This window comes from Xenopus tropicalis, chromosome 4 (assembly GCF_000004195.4).
Source record: "Xenopus tropicalis strain Nigerian chromosome 4, UCB_Xtro_10.0, whole genome shotgun sequence".
Lineage (NCBI taxonomy): Eukaryota > Metazoa > Chordata > Amphibia > Anura > Pipidae > Xenopus > Xenopus tropicalis.
In genome coordinates this window covers 152,849,763-152,872,849 of record NC_030680.2, presented here as the reverse complement: position 1 = coordinate 152,872,849, position 23,087 = coordinate 152,849,763, and the positions used below count along the sequence as shown (strand labels likewise).

General features: G+C 49.7%; 1 protein-coding gene across 1 annotated transcript in view; it reads right to left on the bottom strand.

Annotated features, from left to right (window-relative positions):
- Positions 1-23,087, bottom strand: part of LOC100127682 (uncharacterized loc100127682) — a gene marked incomplete at its 3' end in the record, with an annotated part of 86,348 nt that overhangs the window by 17,088 nt on the left and 46,173 nt on the right. Inside the window, 4 exon segments of the mRNA NM_001113022.1 lie at positions 4,479-4,611; positions 5,261-5,370; positions 5,528-5,628; positions 7,308-7,439. Of these exon segments, the coding sequence (NP_001106493.1) occupies positions 4,479-4,611; positions 5,261-5,370; positions 5,528-5,628; positions 7,308-7,439 (476 nt within the window).

Here is a 23,087-nt window from a genome sequence, read left to right as displayed (position 1 = left end):
ATCCTTATATTTTACAACAGGGGGCACTTACTTTATTATAATATACAAGTTTGAGTGAGTCATGTGACAGAAATTACATCACTGAGCTCCGATTATAACTGATGACATCACTGAGCACCGTTTATATGGCTATAATTTACAGTTTGGTCCCATAGGGCAATGACCCAACTATATATAATATATATATATCCACGATACACACAATGTTATATCACATGGAATGTGGCCCTCCCTATGGCAGAAGGTATTTCTCATTAGAGTGAGTACTTTGTATAAATGGCGCCCCTTCAGGATGGAGGAATGACAAACTAATCCAGGACCTTCAGCAACTTGCTGCCCCCCCCCCATATAATCAAGGATAATGATATATTGGAGTTCCAACAATACTTGCTCCCAATCCCAATCTCAGGAACCCCACAGTCTCTCTGAACACCCAACGGCCTCCCCATAGCAATAAGATTTACTCCTACTGTTGTGTCTGACCCCCAGGACCCATGACATTTAGTTCTAATGTTCCCTTGAGAGGTTCCGTGCTGGAGAACATCAACCGTGTAAAGGTTCCTCAGTGGCTTCTCACCTACTGCCCTTCAAAGCTCTTCAACCTACTCTGTTAACTCTGTCATTAATGTCGTGAGAAGTGTCAGCTCCTCTGCTCATAAAACTCAATGTTCCAGAACCCATAGTTGTGGTTCTCCAGCTCTCGTGTTTCTGCCCATGGATGGGACTGTAAGATCCTCATTCCCCGGGTCAGGGCACATCTGTAGGAATAAGTCCCATCGACTTGCTGGGTTTGTTCTGGAAGACGTTTCTCCAGTCACCCAACTGGTTTTCTCCATTCAGAGCTTAGGAAGGAGGTTGGATGACTGGTGGGAACGTCTTCAAGAACAAACCCACAAGTCCAGTTGATGGGCCTTATTCCTACAGATATAATGTTTCCTTCTCATACACAGAAATCTACTTTCCTTTGTATAGTCACAGAGAAAAAACGCTGCAACATTTCCGAGATTTACTATGTGTCTAAACGGCTAAAAATCCGACAATTTGCCCGAGTTCCTGTAGAAGCCGATGGCAGAGGCCCCTCCCCTTTCCTCCAAATTCCTTCTTTTGTCTCCAAACTTTTCTAATTGTCGTAGCAACAATTCAATAAAGTCAGGAGTTTTTTGTGACTTTTCTGTGCAACTTTTCTTTAGTCGATATTAGACATTTGGGAAAACGAGTTTAATTGAATTTGAAAATAAAAAAAAGAGAAATTATGAAGTTTTAGTAAATTGGGCCCAATGTGTACAAAGTACGGACCAAGGGGCAGATTTATGGGAGTTTAGAGCTTAGTACATACAAACTCCCCCACGTTCTATTCATTCCTATGGGATTTTTAGAAGCATTTTGAAACTCTTCATTTAATAAATATGCTTCTAAAAACCCCATAGGAATGAATAGAACGTGGGGGAGTTTTTATGTATTAAGCGCTAAACTCACATTTTGATAAATCTGCCCCTTAATCTACATATATCTATTTATCCCATAATATTACAAACTCCAATAAACATTCCCCATTCCTAAAGGAGTAGAACGTGGGACATTAATATGAATTTATTCTGGGAGCTTTTGTGAGACGTCCCCTCTGATAGGTCCCCGGGGGCCGATAAACACAGGAATATAATGTATTGCGCCATTAGCCTATTAGAGCAGAGCTGCATTTGGCCTGAGTGGTCCTATATTATCCATTATACACCATTCCCTATTCCATCTGAGAACCCCAGGAGAAGTATCTATGTAGTATCTATGTAGTATCTATGTAGTATCTATGTAGTATCTATGTAGTATCTAAGTAGTATCTATGGGTTCCTCCATGTTCCTTCCTGGTACCGACTCTCTAACTGGGAACACAGAGCTTCCGGGGCCCAGAATGCCCGTTCCTTCCAACACTGAACCCTAATAACTAATAGGGCACATAGGGGAGAAGCCCCCATTACCCAGAAGCCTTTCCGTGACTCTGTGCTGGGCTACAGGTTAGTCACACAATCCTGGCATCGTTAGGGTCAATGTTTTGGTAAAACACAACTGAATTTTATTCTTTGCTCTGGAACAGTAGAGTGTCAGCTCCAGGGTCTAGAGATCTATATAGAGAGCTACGGGGAGGGGAACTAAAGTTCTCAGTATCCTGAGCACAACTGGAAGGATTGGGCCCCAAATCAGAGAGAAACATCTGTAGAACATCTGTAACCTCCCAATCTCCCCCAATCACCCCCCTGAGGTACCAAAGCCCATTATGGCCCCCATTGGTTATTTTTCATCATTTTCACACCAAACAAATACTATTTTCACCCTACTAACTAATTACAATAAGACATTATGGGCCTTGTATACTGTGCCAGATCCAACCACTCGGCAGGATAAAGTACAAGAGTTTCAGCCAATTATAAACACCGTACTGAGAGCAGTTACGTCTCTTGTGATTGGGCAGCAAGAGACATCCCGGCCATATTGCCGTGTAGCTTATACATTAAGCCTATACTGTGGGTTTGTCCTCCATTAGTTCTCCCTTATCCTCTTTCTACATCTCCCTCCCTACTCATTTCACATCTCTGACCATTAAATACACATGTGTATGTGAATAAAGGGGACAATAAAGAGTTAAAGACCTTTAGGGAGATTACGCAGCATTTAGATCAGGGACACTAATACTAATAGGAGACCCTCAGTGCCGAGGTGCAAACGTTATGGACTTGATTTGGTGATTTAACCAGTTGATATATTATGAGCCGCCGACCCCCCCGATCCCCCCGATAATGAAGTGTTGCTGAGGCAGAAAGCACTTACCAATTTACTTGCTCTGCTCCGGTGCAAAGTTCTTTCTCATTAGCCCATATATCATTGTAATTATCTGACATGTTCCATTATGAGCCTGAAATGGAAGCTTTCAGCAGGGTTTACCCCCATCCAAGCTTAACCTAATGGTCCCTAAGCCCTTTCCACTTACACTTAGTTGATTTGACATAACCCTATAAAGAGATTGTCTGGGCCGATTAAGGCTACGAGTTATCTGATATGATGGAAAAATATACAGTTATGATGGAAGGATGGGTTTTTATGTAATAATTCAGCGTATCCACTGGGTCCCGGCAGTGCGGATGGGAGTATTGGCATTAATGCTCTCGCCCAGCAGCCAGTTTAGCTACTTTAGCAGCAGCTATTCCCTCCCCATTGGGGATATTTCCCTTGGCTGCACCTCCAGTGGGAAAAGCTACGGAGCCAAACTGACTGGGCGGATGGGAACATTCTGGCACAGACTCCTGAGGTTTCATTCAACTCCAACTAAAACAGGACTGGCTGTCAGTATGGGCAAGGAAAGTAGGGGGACATAGTGAAATGGGGATGGGACGAGAGAATGAAACATGGAGAAAAGTGAGAATGGAGGAGTGAATGAAACATGGAGAAAAGTGAGAATGGAGGAGAGAAGGGAACGTGGGTAGAGATAGGAATGGAGGAGAGAAAGGAACATGGGTAGAGGTGGGAATGGAGGAGAGAAGGGAACGTGGGTAGAGGTGGGAATGGAGGAGAGAAGGGAACGTGGGTAGAGGTGGGAATGGAGGAGAGAAGGGAACGTGGGTAGAGGTGGGAATGGAGGAGAGAAGGGAACGTGGGTAGAGGTGGGAATGGAGGAGAGAAGGGTACGTGGGTAGAGGTGGGAATGGAGGAGAGAAGGGAACGTGGGTAGAGGTGGGAATGGAGGAGAGAAGGGTACGTGGGTAGAGGTGGGAATGGAGGAGAGAAGGGTACGTGGGTAGAGGTGGGAATGGAGGAGAGAAGGGTACGTGGGTAGAGGTGGGAATGGAGGAGAGAAGGGTACGTGGGTAGAGGTGGGAATGGAGGAGAGAAGGGAACGTGGGTAGAGGTGGGAATGGAGGAGAGAAGGGTATGTGGGCAGAGATGGGTATAAAGGAGACAATGGTTCATGGATAGAGGTGGGTACAGAAGAGAAAATGGCACTGGAAGGGGGAAAACAGGAAGAGTTAATGGTTTTGAGAGGAAGAGAGATTTGTAGATGGTGAGAGTCGGGGGCAGCACAATGCCGCTAATAATAATAATATTATATACACCAGGGATCCCCAACCTTTCTTACATGTGAGCCACAATCAAATGTAAAAAGACTTGGAGAGCAACACAAGCATCATAAAAGTTCATGGAGGAGCCAAATATGGGCTGTGATTGGCTATTAGGGGCCTCTATGCACACTCTATGCACTCAGCTTATAGGAATCTTTATTTGATAGTAAACTTTGTTTTTATCCAACCAAAACTTGCCACCAAGTCAGGAATTCAAAAATAACTACCTGATTTGGGGTAACTGAGAGCAACATCCAAGGGGTTGGTGAGCAACATGTTGCTCACGAGCCACTGGTTGGGGATCCCTGATATACACAATAAACAATGATATTATATTAAAGGTTTTGCTAAATGCCATTAGTTCATTGTTACCTTTCCAGTCCAGCCGACTCCTTTCCAGATGCAGAAATAGACCAAAACCCATGCAATGGCCAATGTGATCGCCAACGGCCACCGGATCTGCCCCGGTTTCTCCAGCCCGTCGGTCATTTGGTGCATATTGCGCCTGGAACAGAAACGATTCATTGGGATACGAAAAGCTTGTCTGAAACTCCCCTTGCTGCTATAACTGCCCCTGCCCTTCTGGGAAGGTTCCCACTAGATGGTGGAACAGTGTTGCTGGGAGTTGCTCCCATTCAGCCACAAGGGCATTAGAGAGTTTGGGCAGTGATGTTGGGGGTCAGGCTCACAGTTGGGGTTCCATCCCACAGGGGGGCAGTTGGGTTGCCCCTCCCCTTGCTGCTATAACTGCCCCTGCCCTTCTGGGAAGGTTCCCACTAGATGGTGGAACAGTGTTGCTGGGAGTTGCTCCCATTCAGCCACAAGGGCATTAGAGAGGTTGGGCAGTGATGTTGGGGATCAGGCTCACAGTCGGGGTTCCATCCCACAGGGGGTCAGTTGGGTTGGGGGTCAGGGCTCAGTCAGGTTCTTCCCATCTCAGCAAACCCATTCTGTAGGACCCGGCTCTGTGCATCGGGGGGGGGGGGCATTATTGTGCTGAAACAGGGAACGCCCCCCCAAACTGTCCCACAAAGTAGGGAGCACCAATTGCCATGATGTGGGGGTGCCTGGGTTGGCAGTGAGGTGCCGCCTATTCCAGCAGTTATGAACATAGACTTATAGTGTAACATTGAGAGATGCCAAAAGAAACTTACTCCCAGAATTCCACGACGGCGCTGGTCATGTTGGTGGTGTTGGCGATACTGTAGTTGGAGAAGCAGCGCTCGGTGTTCCAGGAATTGTCACAGTGTTTCCAAGGGAGGGTCTGTCGCAGGAAATAAATGCAATAAATGCCCCTTTCAACAACTCAATATGTGTCTGAAGACTGTGGGGGGGTCGGCCTGGGATATTGTGGTTATTGCGCACAGACAGGAATAACGGGCAGTAAATAAACAGCAGAGACGTGGGGAGAAGTTACTTACTGTGGTGAAGGAGTTGTAGAGGTAGTAGATGGCCCAGGCGATGATAACAATGTAGTAGATATTTAGCCAAAAGGAAAGGACGGCGGCGGCGAGTCCAACACCTGCATAGAGAAGAGATATTGTCCAATCAGTCTGCAAGGCCACCCTACACCCAAGGCCACCCTACACCCAAGGCCACCCTACACCCATGGCAACCTACACCCAAGGCCAACCTACACCGAAGGTCACCCTACACCCATGGCAACCTACACCCAAGGCCAACCTACACCGAAGGTCACCCTACACCCATGGCCACCCTACACCCAAGTCCAACACCTGCATAGAGAAGAGATACACCCAAGGCCAACCTACACCGAAGGTCACCCTACACCCATGGCCACCCTACACCCGAGTCCAACACCTGCATAGAGAAGAGATATTGTCCAATCAGTCTGCAAGGCCACCCTACACCCAAGGCCACCCTACACCCATGGCAACCTACACCCAAGGCCAACCTACACCGAAGGTCACCCTACACCCATGGCCACCCTACACCCAAGGTCACCCTACACCCATGGCCACCTACACCCAAGGCCCCCCTACACCCAAGGTCACCCTATACCCATGGCCACCTACACCCAAGGCCCCCCTACACCCAAGGCCACCCTACACCCATGGCCACCTACACCCAAGGTCACCCTACACCCAAGGTCACCCTACACCCATGGCCACCCTACACCCAAGGTCACCCTACACCCAAGGCCTACCTACACCCAAGGACCCTACACCCAAGGCCTACCTACACCCAAGGACCCTACACCCAAGGCATCCCTACACCCAAGGTCACCCTACACCCAAGAACACCCTACACCCAAGGCCACCCTACACCCAAGGCAATCCCTACACGCAAGGCCACCCTACACCCAAGGCCACCCTACACCCAAGGTCATCCTACACCCAAGGTCATCCTACACCCAAGGCAATCCCTACACCTAAGGTCACCCTACACCCAAGGCAATCCCTACACCCAAGGCCACCTTACACCCAAGGCCACCCTACACCCAAGGTCACCCTACAACCAAGGTCACCCTACACCCAAGGCCACCCTACACCCAAGGCCACCCTACACCCAAGGTCACCTTACACCCAAGGCAATCCCTACACCAAATGCAATCCCTACACCCAAGGCCATCCTACACCCAAGAACACCCTACACCCAAGGCCACCCTACACCCAAGGTCACCCTACACCCAAGGTCACCCTACACCCAAGGCCATCCTACACCCAAGGCCATCCTACACCCAAGGCCACCCTACACCCAAGGCCATCCTACACCCAAGGTCACCCTACACCCAAGGCCATCCTACACCCAAGGTCATCCTACACCCAAGGCCACCCTACACCCAAGGCCATTCCCACCATGTACACAGGAATAGGGGCACCCTGGATAAGCAGAACTAGCTGGTAACAGACTTGATGGAGCAAATGTTTCTTCCCCTTTATGAAGCCCCAGATAGAGGTGGAATGGAATAAAAAGAGAGGAACTGAGATATGAAGCATTCTTATTGGACTCCCAAATGCCGACTGGTTTGGCCCTTATTGGGGCTCATTAGTGCACTGTGGGGTTTTCCAATCGGCTTATAAACCCAGTGGGTGAGGCTCAGTCCCAAGGGTATTCCTTCCCAGCATTCCCTCTGCTTGGGATATGTATATTTTTGGACAAAACTGTGACATACGTGGGACCTATGGGGGGGGGGCAAGGGAAACATATGAGCTTAAGAGAATGTGGGTGAAACTGTACCTTTAAACATGGGGGCAAGTTTCCATACTCCAAGGCCCCCAATCGATGTGTATTGCCCCAGAGAGCACTCCAACAGAAAGAGAGGGACTCCAGCGAATATGAGTGTCAAGAAATACGGGATGAGAAAAGCCCCTGGGAGAAACAAAGCAACAAGGGAATTCAGTACATTTGTCCAATGAAATCACTCCCAGCATCCTCTATTCACAAACTGTGGGATGGAACAGAACCTGGGGCGGCTCTTCAGTACGGGGCATATCCTAGTATATCTCTGCCAAGGGGGCTATTACTCATGGACTTGCTCCATAGAACCCTAGTATAACTCTGCCAAGGGGGCTATTCCTTCTCATGGACTTGCTCCACAGAACCCTAGTGTAACTCTGCCAAGGGGGCTATTCCTTCTCATGGACTTGCTCCACAGAACCCTAGTATAACTCTGCCAAGGGGGCTATTCCTTCTCATGGACTTGCTCCACAGAACCCTAGTATAACTCTGCCAAGGGGGCTATTCCTTCTCATGGACTTGCTCCACAGAACCCTAGTATAACTCTGCCAAGGGGGCTATTCCTTCTCATGGACTTGCTCCGTAGAACCCTAGTATAACTCTGCCAATGGGGCTATTCCTTCTCATGGACTTGCTCCGTAGAACCCTAGTATAACTTTGCCAAGGGGGCTATTCCTTCTCATGGACTTGCTCCGTAGAACCCTAGTATAACTCTGCCAAGGGGGCTATTCCTTCTCATGGACTTGCTCCGTAGAACCCTAGTATAACTCTGCCAAGGGGGCTATTCCTTCTCATGGACTTGCTCCGTAGAACCCTAGTATAACTCTGCCAAGGGGGCTATTCCTTCTCATGGACTTGCTCCACAGAACCCTAGTATAACTCTGCCAAGGGGGCTATTCCTTCTCATGGACTTGCTCTGTAGAACCCTAGTATAACTCTGCCAAGGGGGCTATTCCTTCTCATGGACTTGCTCTGTAGAACTCTAGTATAACTCTGCCAAGGGGGCTATTCCTTCTCATGGACTTGCTCCACAGAACCCTAGTATAACTCTGCCAAGGGGGCTATTCCTTCTCATGGACTTGCTCCGTAGAACCCTAGTATAACTCTGCCAAGGGGGCTATTCCTTCTCATGGACTTGCTCTGTAGAACCCTAGTATAACTCTGCCAAGGGGGCTATTCCTTCTCATGGACTTGCTCCGTAGAACCCTAGTATAACTCTGCCAAGGGGGCTATTCCTTCTCATGGACTTGCTCCACAGAACCCTAGTATAACTCTGCCAAGGGGGCTATTCCTTCTCATGGACTTGCTCCACAGAACCCTAGTATAACTCTGCCAAGGGGGCTATTCCTTCTCATGGACTTGCTCCACAGAACCCTAGTATAACTTTGCCAAGGGGGCTATTCCTTCTCATGGACTTGCTCCGTAGAACCCTAGTATAACTTTGCCAAGGGGGCTATTCCTTCTCATGGACTTGCTCCGTAGAACCCTAGTATAACTCTGCCAAGGGGGCTATTCCTTCTCATGGACTTGCTCCGTAGAACCCTAGTATAACTCTGCCAAGGGGGCTATTCCTTCTCATGGACTTGCTCTGTAGAACCCTAGTATAACTCTGCCAAGGGGGCTATTCCTTCTCATGGACTTGCTCCGTAGAACCCTAGTATAACTCTGCCAAGGGGGCTATTCCTTCTCATGGACTTGCTCCACAGAACCCTAGTATAACTCTGCCAAGGGGGCTATTCCTTCTCATGGACTTGCTCCGTAGAACCCTAGTATAACTCTGCCAAGGGGGCTATTCCTTCTCATGGACTTGCTCTGTAGAACCCTAGTATAACTCTGCCAAGGGGGCTATTCCTTCTCATGGACTTGCTCCACAGAACCCTAGTATAACTCTGCCAAGGGGGCTATTCCTTCTCATGGACTTGCTCCGTAGAACCCTAGTATAACTCTGCCAAGGGGGCTATTCCTTCTCATGGACTTGCTCCACAGAACCCTAGTATAACTCTGCCAAGGGGGCTATTCCTTCTCATGGACTTGCTCCACAGAACCCTAGTATAACTTTGCCAAGGGGGCTATTCCTTCTCATGGACTTGCTCCGTAGAACCCTAGTATAACTCTGCCAAGGGGGCTATTCCTTCTCATGGACTTGCTCCGTAGAACCCTAGTATAACTTTGCCAAGGGGGCTATTCCTTCTCATGGACTTGCTCCATAGAACCCTAGTATAACTCTGCCAAGGGGGCTATTCCTTCTCATGGACTTGCTCCACAGAACCCTAGTATAACTCTGCCAAGGGGGCTATTCCTTCTCATGGACTTGCTCTGTAGAACCCTAGTATAACTCTGCCAAGGGGGCTATTCCTTCTCATGGACTTGCTCCGTAGAACCCTAGTATAACTCTGCCAAGGGGGCTATTCCTTCTCATGGACTTGCTCTGTAGAACCCTAGTATAACTCTGCCAAGGGGGCTATTCCTTCTCATGGACTTGCTCCGTAGAACCCTAGTATAACTCTGCCAAGGGGGCTATTCCTTCTCATGGACTTGCTCCACAGAACCCTAGTATAACTCTGCCAAGGGGGCTATTCCTTCTCATGGACTTGCTCCGTAGAACCCTAGTATAACTCTGCCAAGGGGGCTATTCCTTCTCATGGACTTGCTCTGTAGAACCCTAGTATAACTCTGCCAAGGGGGCTATTCCTTCTCATGGACTTGCTCCACAGAACCCTAGTATAACTTTGCCAAGGGGGCTATTCCTTCTCATGGACTTGCTCCGTAGAACCCTAGTATAACTCTGCCAAGGGGGCTATTCCTTCTCATGGACTTGCTCCACAGAACCCTAGTATAACTCTGCCAAGGGGGCTATTCCTTCTCATGGACTTGCTCCACAGAACCCTAGTATAACTTTGCCAAGGGGGCTATTCCTTCTCATGGACTTGCTCCGTAGAACCCTAGTATAACTCTGCCAAGGGGGCTATTCCTTCTCATGGACTTGCTCCGTAGAACCCTAGTATAACTCTGCCAAGGGGGCTATTCCTTCTCATGGACTTGCTCCATAGAACCCTAGTATAACTCTGCCAAGGGGGCTATTCCTTCTCATGGACTTGCTCTGTAGAACCCTAGTATAACTCTGCCAAGGGGGCTATTCCTTCTCATGGACTTGCTCCACAGAACCCTAGTATAACTCTGCCAAGGGGGCTATTCCTTCTCATGGACTTGCTCCGTAGAACCCTAGTATAACTCTGCCAAGGGGGCTATTCCTTCTCATGGACTTGCTCTGTAGAACCCTAGTATAACTCTGCCAAGGGGGCTATTCCTTCTCATGGACTTGCTCCGTAGAACCCTAGTATAACTCTGCCAAGGGGGCTATTCCTTCTCATGGACTTGCTCCACAGAACCCTAGTATAACTCTGCCAAGGGGGCTATTCCTTCTCATGGACTTGCTCCACAGAACCCTAGTATAACTCTGCCAAGGGGGCTATTCCTTCTCATGGACTTGCTCCACAGAACCCTAGTATAACTTTGCCAAGGGGGCTATTCCTTCTCATGGACTTGCTCCGTAGAACCCTAGTATAACTCTGCCAAGGGGCTATTCCTTCTCATGGACTTGCTCCGTAGAACCCTAGTATAACTCTGGCCAAGGGGGCTATTTCCTTCTCATGGACTTGCTCCGTAGAACCCTAGTATAACTCTGCCAGGGGCTATTCCTTCTCATGGACTTGCTCTGTAGAACCCTAGTATAACTCTGCCAAGGGGGCTATTCCTTCTCATGGACTTGCTCTGTAGAACCCTAGTATAACTCTGCCAAGGGGGCTATTCCTTCTCATGGACTTGCTCCGTAGAACCCTAGTATAACTCTGCCAAGGGGGCTATTCCTTCTCATGGACTTGCTCCGTAGAACCCTAGTATAACTCTGCCAAGGGGGCTATTCCTTCTCATGGACTTGCTCCGTAGAACCCTAGTATAACTCTGCCAAGGGGGCTATTCCTTCTCATGGACTTGCTCCGTAGAACCCTAGTATAACTTTGCCAAGGGGGCTATTCCTTCTCATGGACTTGCTCCGTAGAACCCTAGTATAACTCTGCCAAGGGGGCTATTCCTTCTCATGGACTTGCTCTGTAGAACCCTAGTATAACTCTGCCAAGGGGGCTATTCCTTCTCATGGACTTGCTCCGTAGAACCCTAGTATAACTCTGCCAAGGGGGCTATTCCTTCTCATGGACTTGCTCCGTAGAACCCTAGTATAACTCTGCCAAGGGGGCTATTCCTTCTCATGGACTTGCTCCGTAGAACCCTAGTATAACTCTGCCAAGGGGGCTATTCCTTCTCATGGACTTGCTCCGTAGAACCCTAGTATAACTTTGCCAAGGGGGCTATTCCTTCTCATGGACCTGCTGGCTGGACACCTTGTGGGTTGGAGGCGTTGCCCTCTGAATGTGTTATCTGTAACAGCCAATAGCTCTACTGATCGGGGAGCGGCACTGTGCAGAGGTAGGAAGCCTACAGTAGATAGTAGCTTCTTGGTAGGGATTGAATGACATTGCCCTTAGAGTAGAACCTTCTTGAAGTCAAAATCTTGTTCCTTCTTCACCAGTAAATCCCTCATCACCTCATTCTTGGTTGGGAATCCCATAACCCTTTCTTTGCTGATGGTGAAATCTCTTTTCCCTTATTCAGGCTACTAAGGGGTCAGCTTAACCCATAACAACTGACAGTTGGCAAATCCCCCATTATAACCTCTAATAAGGGGCAACTTACTGTTTCTCCTGTAGTTCTGCCGTTTTATATAAACCTTGGTTTCATGTTCCCAATCGCTATCTGCTAGATCAATGGTTTTTGGACATATTGGTTTAAGTTGCCCTTTAGGCTGAATTTCACCCCGAAATGCCTTCCCACCCCCAATAAAGTGAATCGCCAGTGGGAAGGAATAGGCGGCACTTAGTGTGACTTTGGAAAATGAAGCGATAAAATGCCACCGGCGCTTCACTTTATTGGGGGTGGGAAGGCATTTGGGGTAGATTAGTGGCAGATATTTAACCACCGCTGCCCTTTGGGTCTTTAGCTCCAATCGCCAATCAGCCATATTGCCCTAAATACCCGGGGCAGCAAATGTCACTGACATTCAAGCTGGGGCTCCAGGAGTTATTAAGGAGTTAAAGTTCAGTGTGAGCCCAGCCAATCACTGCGCTAAATAAATACCCACTGGTTAAATTGCAATTTATTCCAAGGGTAGAGAAGGAGGCTGACCCCCCATACAGTGCCCCCCCCCCCCGTGCCAATCACAAGATGGCGCTGCCTGGGAGACATTGTGGGGTCCTACCCTCACCCCCCTACTTGCACTCATTTTCCTCAGCAGCTTCCCTAATGGGAGGGCAAAGTGGGCAAATTCCGACATGACCCGGGGCAACTACATCATGATCCAGATTATGAACATAATGTGCCAATTACAGGACTCGTTGGCTCAGGAGCCGTTTGAGCCGCGTCATTGGATAATGATATTTAGGGCACTTTGGGTTCATTTCTGACATTCAGCGCAGCCCTATAATCCCCTTTATATAGAGGCAAGTGATAAGCGCAATGTTTCACCCGGAACAGATTTACAGCCAAATTCCGCATTTCACCATTACATGGAACTGAAGCAAAAATTTGCTGCAAAAAAAAAATTCACCAAGACAAAAAAGTCACCGCAAAAAACACCCATTGACTTTAATGCAGTAAGAAAAAAAAGGTGCACATAAAAAAGTACTAAGCACAATTCAGCAGGAACAGCCCCCTAAGTTTGCTCATAGCCTGTACAGAGAGATACCATAAAACTATGGCACATAGGGATTCCCCTGTACTAAGCACAATTCAGCAGGAACAGCCCCCTAAGTTTGCCCATAGCCTGTACAGAGAGATACCATAAAACTATGGCACATAGGGATTCCCCTGTACTAAGCACAATTCAGCAGGAACAGCCCCTAAGTTTTGCTCATAGCCTGTACAGAGAGATACCATAAAACTATGGCACATAGGGATTCCCCTGTACTAAGCACAATTCAGCAGGAACAGCCCCCTAAGTTTGCTCATAGCCTGTACAGAGAGATACCATAAAACTATGGCACATAGGGATTCCCCTGTACTAAGCACAATTCAGCAGGAACAGCCCCCTAAGTTTGCTCATAGCCTGTACAGAGAGATACCATAAAACTATGGCACATAGGGATTCCTGTACTAAGCACAGTTCAGCAGGAACAGCCCCCTAAGTTTGCCCATAGCCTGTACAGAGAGATACCATAAAACTATGGCACATAGGGATTCCTGTACTAAGCACAGTTCAGCAGGAACAGCCCCCTAAGTTTGCCCATAGCCTGTACAGAGAGATACCATAAAACTATGGCACATAGGGATTCCCCTGTACTAAGCACAATTCAGCAGGAACAGCCCCCTAAGTTTGCCCATAGCCTGTACAGAGAGATACCATAAAACTATGGCACATAGGGATTCCCCTGTACTAAGCACAATTCAGCAGGAACAGCCCACTAGTGCTCACCTGACCGTGTGTGCTGCTGGGTGCTGATCGCAGGTTGTGTGGTGCTCGTTGAGCTCAATCATGAGCAATTGCAGCCCTGGAGGGTGTGGTGCGCCCAGGGATGCTGATCCAGGAAAGCCCCAGGCCTCATCTGAGTCACCTAGGCCTCGGGGTGCTTCTGCAGAAGGAGGAGTTTCTGAGGGGCCCCAAGCGGAGTCCCCAGTGCAAGTTGCGGGGTTTAACCCTGATATGCTGCCGCATGAACCGGGATTCCAGGAAAATCTGGCCAAGGGAATTCAGAAGTTTAAGGAGAAAAGGGCTGAGCTTGCGGCTCTGAAATCTCTAATAAAGACCAAGAGGTACGAGTGCGCTAAGGCCTACAGCCTGGCCCGGCCCCGCAAGAAGGTAGAAATTGCTGCCCTGTGCGACAAACAGCGCACTCTGGAGCGGGAGCTGGACTTCCTTGGCAAGGGAATCGGTGCGGTAAAGGAATCGTTTGATAATGCCGAGCGGTTCCGGGAGATGGAGCAGAGGCGCCAGGAAGAGAAATACAGGGCATCGCTGAGAAGCAGAGCCATTACTGAGGTGTCCAGCGATGAGGAGCCTGAAAGCTCTGGGGCCCTCCAGCCAAACCGGCCAGCTCCAAAGTGCCAAGGAACACCCACTGGCACTCCTACTGGTACCCCCACTGGTACCTCCCTCAGGTACACCGGGCCTCCTAAGGGAGATCAGGCAGGTGGAGTCTCCTTGCTCCCTGAGGCCGCAAAAAATGGTCTTTTCTTTGGAAGAATTGATGATATTGACCCCAAGGAAAAGGTGAAAGCAAAGGAAAAGAAACAGCAGCTGGAAGTAAGTAGCTTTGTCTACACAGAATCTGATTTCCCTGTCCTGCCCTCACCCCAAAATCAGCCTATGTCTATGGGTGTCTCCCAGGCTGCCCCTCAGTCAGCTGAGGATGTTGGGGTGCAGTCAGCCCCTGCTGCGTTGGCCAGTTGGGCACAAAAAGCAAATGCCAATGTGGCTGCAGCAGGGAACAGTGAGAATCTGCCATCTGGGAGGAATGCAGGGCAGCCGGCGCAGAACATGGCTGAAAGGGAGTCAGTTTGCCACACTGCTGCAAACATCGGTGCAGAACAACAAGCGGGCCCTGAGGGTGACATCTCACAGCAGCCAGAGGCCATTACATCCACTACTGTGTCTCTCCCAGACCAGGAAAAAGCCAGTTGTGATGGGAACAACTCGGAGCGGAACCATAAAGGCAAAGCTGCAGTCGCTGAGCAGCAGGAGGAACAGCGAAAGGGAAACAAGAAGAAGGAGACCAAGCCTGCTCCTAAATCTGGCAGGAAGAAGGCGGCTGCAAAAGACTCTGCAGCGGACTCTTGTAGTTCAGCAATTCCAACTGCTGCCATTTCCAATGGTGCAAGTGTGCGTGGGCGTGACTGCAGTGAGGGGATCGGTGAGCGACTGCCTGAGGCTGGTGAGTGCACTGGGAATGTGAATTCTGTGGGTGTAAATGTGTCTGGGGGGAAAGTGTTGGGGGGCTCGGGTCCAACTGTGCAAGGGTCAAATGCTGTTGTGCAAGAGGTGAATGTGGGTGCAGATACAAGTGCTGTGGGTGCAGATACAAGTGCTGTGGGTGCAGATACAAGTGCTGTGGGTGCAGATACAAGTGCTGTGGGTGCAGGTACAAGAGCTGTGGGTGCAGGTACAAGAACTGTGGGTGTGGGTACAAGAGCTGTGGGTGTGGGTATGAGTGCTGTGGGTGCAGGTACGAGTGCTGTGGGTGCAGGTACGAGTGCTGTGGGTGCAGGTACGAGTGCTGTGGGTGTGGGTACAAGACCTGTGGGTGCAGGTATGAGTGCTGTGGGTGCAGGTACGAGTGCTGTGGGTGCAGGTACGAGTGCTGTGGGTGCAGGTACAAGTGCTGTGGGTGCAGGTACGAGTGCTGTGGGTGCAGATACAAGTGCTGTGGGTGCAGATATGAGTGCTGTGGGTGCAGGGGTGAATGACCCAACTGGTGCAGTTAATGCCACAGCGGCGGGTGTGAGTGCAGTGAATGAGGTGGCGGGAGTGAGTGGCCAAAGCTTTGCTAATATTGTCCGTGGCAAGGCTAAAGTGCCTGGCAGTGTGAATGTGGCGAAGGTGGCAGTGAGTGGGGCGCGTGTGAGTGACAAACCTGCAGTGGGGAATTACCCCCGACGTGGGAGGATCTACCCCGCAGACTCGGGGAGGCGCAGGAATGTGGTGCGGTTGCAGTGGGAGGGGGAGGGTCCCTTGCCTGAAGGAAATAATGTTATTGATAAGATCTGTGATATGGGCTTCACTGCAAATGATATTTATTGTTTTGTGCATAACAAAGTGTTCAAAGATTATACCATCAGCTTCATGAGGCCCCAGGAGCTAGACGAGTTCTGGGAAAAGTTTAGGGATGCCACAGGGATGTGGGAGGGGTTTCGGGCAGTGCCCGTGTCTAGGCCTGGGGTCTGCAAGGTCACCATTCTCATAGAGAACGAGTCCATCCCCCCCGCAGACCTTAAGATCTGGCTGAGGAGGTATGGGGATGTGATAGGGGAGCTGGAGAGGGACTTTGGGTACAGGGGGATATGGACGGGGGGCTGGCAGGCTAAGGTGCGCCTACGCACAGTAGGCAATGTCACCCAGCACATCCCCAGCTCCGCATACATTGGCCGGGATTTAGTCTGCTGCTTTTATCCCGGGCAGCCCAGGGAATGTTGGAAGTGCGGCTCCACCAGGCATTTCAGTATTAGTTGCGATGTACTGAAATGCGCCATGTGCCTTGGGGTAGGTCATGTGGCAAAGCACTGTCCCAAAAGTATCCGGTGCAACTTGTGCGGAGAGCTCGGCCATGCGTATGGTTCCTGTCCTATGTCGTGGCAAAGCATTGAGGAGGAATACCGCGAGGAAATGGGGGTGCTGGAGTCCGAGGCCACACAGGGTCAGGTGGTTGGGGAAACTCAGCCTGTGCCTGATCCTGACCCCCCGTTCATCCCCCATAATTCATCTCAGCCTTCCCAGGGCCCCCAGCCTTCCCGGGCCCCGCAGTCTTCCCAGGCCCCACAGTCTTCCCAGGCCCCGCAGTCTTCCCAGGCCCCGCAGTCTTCCCAGGCCCCGCAGTCTTCCCAGGCCCCGCAGTCTTCCTAGGCCCCGCAGTCTTCCTAGGCCCCGCAGTCTTCCCGGGCCCCGCAGTCTTCCCAGGCCCCACAGTCTTCCCAGGCCCCGCAGTCTTCCCGGGCCCTGCAGTCTTCCCGGGCCCTGCAGTCTTCCCGGGCCACGCAGTCTTCCCGGGCCCTGCAGTCTTCCCGGGCCCCGCAGTCTTCCCGGGCCACGCAGTCAGGAGACCCCCCCTTCTGAGCGGCCTAGTGTGGCTAACAACACATTGGGGGATTGGGTTAAAGTAGGCGAACCCCAGAAAGCCACCTTGGCCAAACAAAAGGCTACCAACTCGAGTGGGGGGAATCACAGGAAGAAAGAGGAAAGGGCAGAGGGTGCCCATGCAAAGGAGGGGGCTGATCCCTTTCCTTTATCCGTAAATAGATTTGCTCCTTTATCTTGGGGGGAGAGGGCAGAGTTGGAGGAGGAGGAGGAGCTAAACAGGGAGCTGGCACGGTCTGATAACGCCAACTCTTCCTCTTCGGAATTTGAGGACATAAGTCCGGCTGAAGCTGAAAAGCTTCCATCTGGTCTCTCTGCAAAGAGGGAATGCTCTGATGATGATAGGAAGGTAAAAAGGAGGGTGGAAACCTCCTCATCTTAATCACCCTGTAAATGGCTGTTCCCCCTCCGATACGCGTCGTGACCATTAATGTCGCGAGCGTTAAGTCTGTAGGTGCAAGAGACACGGCCTTCTTTTTTCTCTCCCGAGTTGAGGCAGACATTTTATTTTTGCAAGAGACCAGATTATGCAATCTTCAGGTGCTCCATAGGGCCAAGAAGGAATGGGTGCACGGTCCTTCCTACTGGTCTCTTGCGGCCGAGATGTACAGCGGAGTGGCGGTCCTTTTTAAGACCAGTAAGGTAACAGTCAAACGGGTGATTGAGGTAGAGATGGGCAGATGTATGGTCTTAGACGTCCTGCTGAATGGGCAGAATCTTCGCCTTATTAATGTGTACGGTCCTCAGACCCTAAAAGGCGAGGAGGGACCTGTTTAGCAGGATTAAGCCCTTTCTTTTACAACCCGGCCGATAATTTTGGCGGTGACTTTAACACCGTGACTAGGCCTATGGATAGGGGAGGTGCCGCAGGTCGGCTGGGCTATGATAGCATTTACCTGAATAGCATAGTTAGTCAGGCCGGCCTAGAGGATGTGCACATTCGCCACTTCCCTGACCGCACGGGTTTCACTTTTTATAGAGGAACATGTAGAAGTAGGATAGACAGGTTTTTTGTTAAACAGGACTTCATAGTGTCTCCTCCTGAGGTGACAGCCGTGGAGTTCTCCGATCACTGTATGGTGAGTGTGTCCTTGAATGTTTCAGAGTCCCCTCAGAGGGGAAGGGGTCTTTGGCGCCTGAATTCGGCCCTCCTGGGGGAGGAGTGTGTAAATCAGTCCTTCAGGGAGTTCTTTCAGGCTCAGGAATCCTTATTAGATCTGTGCAACACTAAGGCGGAGTGGTGGGAGATGGTCAAAAAGAGGGCAGCAGGGCTCTTTCGAGGCCTAGCAAACAAGATACAAATTGATAAAGATCGTGCCTACCAATCTCTCAGGAGAAAGTTAGACAGACTGGTGTCTGATGGGGCCCAAGGTGGGGAAGTTGCCAGGGTCCGTGCCCTCATGAAGGAGTATCAGTATGACAGGTACTCTTCCCTGGTTTTGGAGAGGGACTACGGGAAGCACCACTCGCCCGACCCTTACCAAAACTGCCGGGAAGTGTTTTCCCGCAAGTCCATACACGGCTTGCAAAATGAGGCTGGGGTGCTAGAGACTTCGGTCCCTGGTATTCTCAGAGTTGTTAAGAACTACTATGCTGAACTCCTGAAGGGGCAGGGGCTCTCCCGGGCCAGTATGTCTTCCTTTCTGGAAGAGAACCTATTCTGCAAGATGAGAATATTTTCTTTTGATGAATTGGAGTGTGAGATTGGAGTTGAGGAGGTCAGGAAGGCAATTGAAGGCTTAGGCCTCAAAAAGTCTCCCAGGGCCTGACGGTTTAACAGCCGAATTTTATAAACAGTTTGTTGATGTCCTGGCCCCTCGTCTCACAGAGGTATTCAATAGCACCCTGGAAGAGGGCCTACTCCCTCCCTCTATGAGACACTCAGCTCTTATTCTCCTCACCAAGGGTTTGGACCAGTCTAAGGTTGAGAACTGGCGCCCCATCGCTCTTCTCAATACAGACCGAAAGATTCTGGCAAAGGTCATGTTCAACCGCCTTTTTCCTTTTGCTGAAAGGCTTCTTTCCCCCTCTCAGCACTGCACAGTGAAGGGCCGCAGCACCTTTTCCGCTGTCCTTGGCATCCGGGAGGTCCTAGAGCGGTGCAGGATCTGCGAGTGGGGTAAGTATCTGCTGACTTTGGATCAGTCAAAGGCTTTGATAGGGTAAACCACGAGTATCTCTGGTTGCTCCTTGACAGGTACGGTCTTCCGGGTAATTTGTTAATTGGCTAAAGATTTTGTATAAAGGGGCCGAGAGTTTCCCACTTGTGAATGGTTGGTCCGGGGAGAGCTTTGGGGTTTCTTCTGGGGTCCGACAGGGCTGTCCTTTGAGCCCTTTGCTTTATGTATTTGCCATTGATCCCCTCATAAGGCGGATAGAGTGCGATGCATTAGCAGGGGTTCCTCTGTCTCCCGGGGAGGGCCCTGAAGGTCTCCGCTTATGCAGACGATGTCACAGTAGTCGTGTCTAGTGGGGAGGAGGCAGAGACTGTGGCACGGGTGCTAAGGGACTACTCAAGGGCCTCTGGGTCCTTGGTTAATCACAATAAGTGCGAAACTTTCTGGATGGGGAAGGGAGATCCTGCCTTCGATCTTCCGGATGTCTTCCCAGTGGCCCAGCCCAAAATTAAAATTCTTGGTATCGAATTTGGCCAGGGCGATTATGCCAAGCAAATTTGGGAGGGCAAGTTGGAAACCGCATCTGTTCTGGTGAACCGGTGGAAAGGGTTGAAATTTACCCTCAGAGAAAGGGTGGATCTTATCAAACCTACCTGATTCCAATCTTTTTGTATCTCAGCCATGTGTGCCTTTTGCCAGAAGCTTTCTACGTTAAGATCAAAGGTCTCTTCTTCCAACTGTTATGGGGGAATAAGACAAACCTCATCAAAAGGAATATTACCTACCTACAAAGGAAGGAGGGGGGTCTCGGTAATGGTGAACCCCGTTGTGTTCTTCGTGAACACCTTTATTAAGTACAACTATAACAACCTCCTCTTGGAGAAGCCTCCTTTGTGGGTGGAGATCTTCAGAGTTTGGGCCCTTCCTTTTCTTGAGTGTTGGATGAGAGGCGGCTTGGTAAAGAGCGTGCGTGCTCCTCATGCCCCTCTCCCGCCTTATGTTGCCGTGAGTCTGAAGGTGATGAGGCGGTGGTGTGTGTCTGTCGGGGAGATCAGGGCTTCTCCAAGAAGGGACATCGATAGGAGAGTCTTGGGTTCCTACTTTCATGCATCACTGGCCCTGAAAGACTGTCCAGACGAGGTGTTGAGATCAGGGCTCTCTTTAGTCAATTCCCCAAGGGTTCCCCCGAAGCTCAGGGATGTCGTCTGGCGCTCCTTCCACGGGAAGCTCTATGTTAATGGGAATCTGAAGTACAGACGCACTGATGACCGTGACTGCCCACGAGAGGAATGCTCTGGGGAAGTGGAAACGATGGACCACTTCTTGCTTCAGTGCCCCTTTAACATAGATGTTTACAAACAAGTCTCTGCTGCCTTGGGCATTCCTTGCCTCTCTGGTTGTAATTACCAGGAGTGGGCCTATGGGGCATTCAAGCGACACAGGGGGTATGATTTGGGCACTCTTTTCTTAGTCAGCTCTGTTGTCCGCTTTTACACCTGGAACACACGGTGCAAGGTTTCTCTCAGGCGGGAAGTCCTCCCCGGTCCAGTGGTGGTGGATATGGTACTGGGTGAGCTCGGGAAGATACGCTCTTTGGAGAGACAAAGGATGGATGAAGCAAGGTGGAAGGGTCTGTGGAGGGGCATTCAGTTTGACCCACCGTGAGTCTCTTGCTAATTCTGATGTCTCTTTGGTGTTGGGCTAGTTCTTTTCACCCCCCTTAGATTTTTGCCTTCGTCGTATTTTTCTGATGGGGCTTCATACAGTTTTAGGTGAGTAGCCCAATCTTTTGCCTTCCTGGAGTCAGAGCCATGTTTTGTGTATATAGTTGTGTATAGTAGAGTGGCCCCCAGCCAGGCTGAGCCGCTCATTGAAGTTGAGTTAAAGTTGGAAATTGAGCAGCGTTGTATAGCTCAGGTGCAACTATACATCAGCTTGTAACATTTGTACAGTTGCCCACAGAGCAAGCGGATACGTTTATAGGATAAGCTAATTATGTTTACTGCATGTAAATCTATTTAATGCTTTTGCTTATTTGTTATGTTATTTTAAGCTTTATTGTATTAGGATGCAAGAACTCAATAAACCAAAAAATTTCCCCTGTACTAAGCACAATTCAGCAGGAACAGCCCCCTAAGGTTTGCTCATAGCCTGTACAGAGAGATACCATAAAACTATGGCACATAGGGATTCCCCTGTACTAAGCACAATTCAGCAGGACAGCCCCCTAAGTTTGCCCATAGCCTGTACAGAGAGATACCATAAAACTATGGCACATAGGGATTCCCTGTACTAAGCACAATTCAGCAGGAACAGCCCCCTAAGTTTGCTCATAGCCTGTACAGAGAGATACCATAAAACTATGGCACATAGGGATTCCCCTGTACTAAGCACAATTCAGCAGGAACAGCCCCCTAAGTTTTGCCCATAGCCCTGTACAGAGAGATACCATAAACTATGGCAGCATAGGGATTCCCTGTACTAAGCACAATTCCAGCCAGGAACAGCCCCCTAAGTTTGCCCATAGCCTGTACAGAGAGATACCATAAAACTATGGCACATAGGGATTCCCCTGTACTAGCACAATTCAGCAGGAACAGCCCCCTAAGTTTGCCCATAGCCCTGTACAGAGAGATACCATAAAACTATGGCACATAGGGATTCCCCTGTACTAAGCACAATTCAGCAGGAACAGCCCCCTAAGTTTGGCCCCATAGCCTGTACAGAGAGATACCATAAAACTATGGGCACATAGGGATTCCCCTGTACTAAGCACAATTCAGCAGGAACAGCCCCCCTAAGTTTGCTCAATAGCCTGTACAGAGAGATACCATAAAACTATGGGCACATAGGGATTCCCCCTGTACTAAGCACAATTCAGCAGGAACAGCCCCCTAAGTTGCCCATAGCCTGTACAGAGAGATACCATAAAACTATGGCAACATAGGGATTCCCCTATACTAAGCACAATTCAGCAGGAACAGCCCCCTAAGTTTGCCTCATAGCCTGTACAGAGAGATACCATAAAACTATGGCACATAGGGATCCCCCTGTACTAAGCACAATTCAGGCAGGAACAGCCCCCTAAGTTTGGCCCATAGCCTGTACAGAGAGATACCATAAAACTATGGCACATAGGGATCCCCCTGTACTAAGCACAATTCAGCAGGAACAGCCCCCTAGTTTGCCCATAGCCTGTACAGAGAGATACCATAAAACTATGGCACATAGGGATTCCCCTGTACTAGCACAATTCAGCAGGAACAGCCCCTAAGTTTTGCCCATAGCCTGTACAGAGAGATACCATAAAACTATGGCAACAATAGGGATTCCCCTGTACTAAGCACCATTCAAGCAGGAACAGCCCCCTAAAGTTTGCCCATAGCCTGTACAGAGAGATACCATAAAACTATGGCACATAGGGATTCCCCTGTACTAAGGCACAATTCAGCAGGAACAGCCCCCTAAGTTTTGCCCATAGCCTGTACAGAGAGATACCATAAAACTATGGCACATAGGGATTCCCCTGTACTAAGCACAATTCAGCAGGAACAGCCCCCTAAGTTTGCCCATAGCCTGTACAGAGAGATACCATAAAACTATGGCACATAGGGATTCCCCCTGTACTAAGCACAATTCAGCAGGAACAGCCCCCTAAGTTTGCCCATAGCCTGTACAGAGAGATACCATAAAACTATGGCACAATTAGTAGGATTATGTAACACACTATATGAGAGTGTAATTGCTGTATAATCAAAAGCCCTTCAT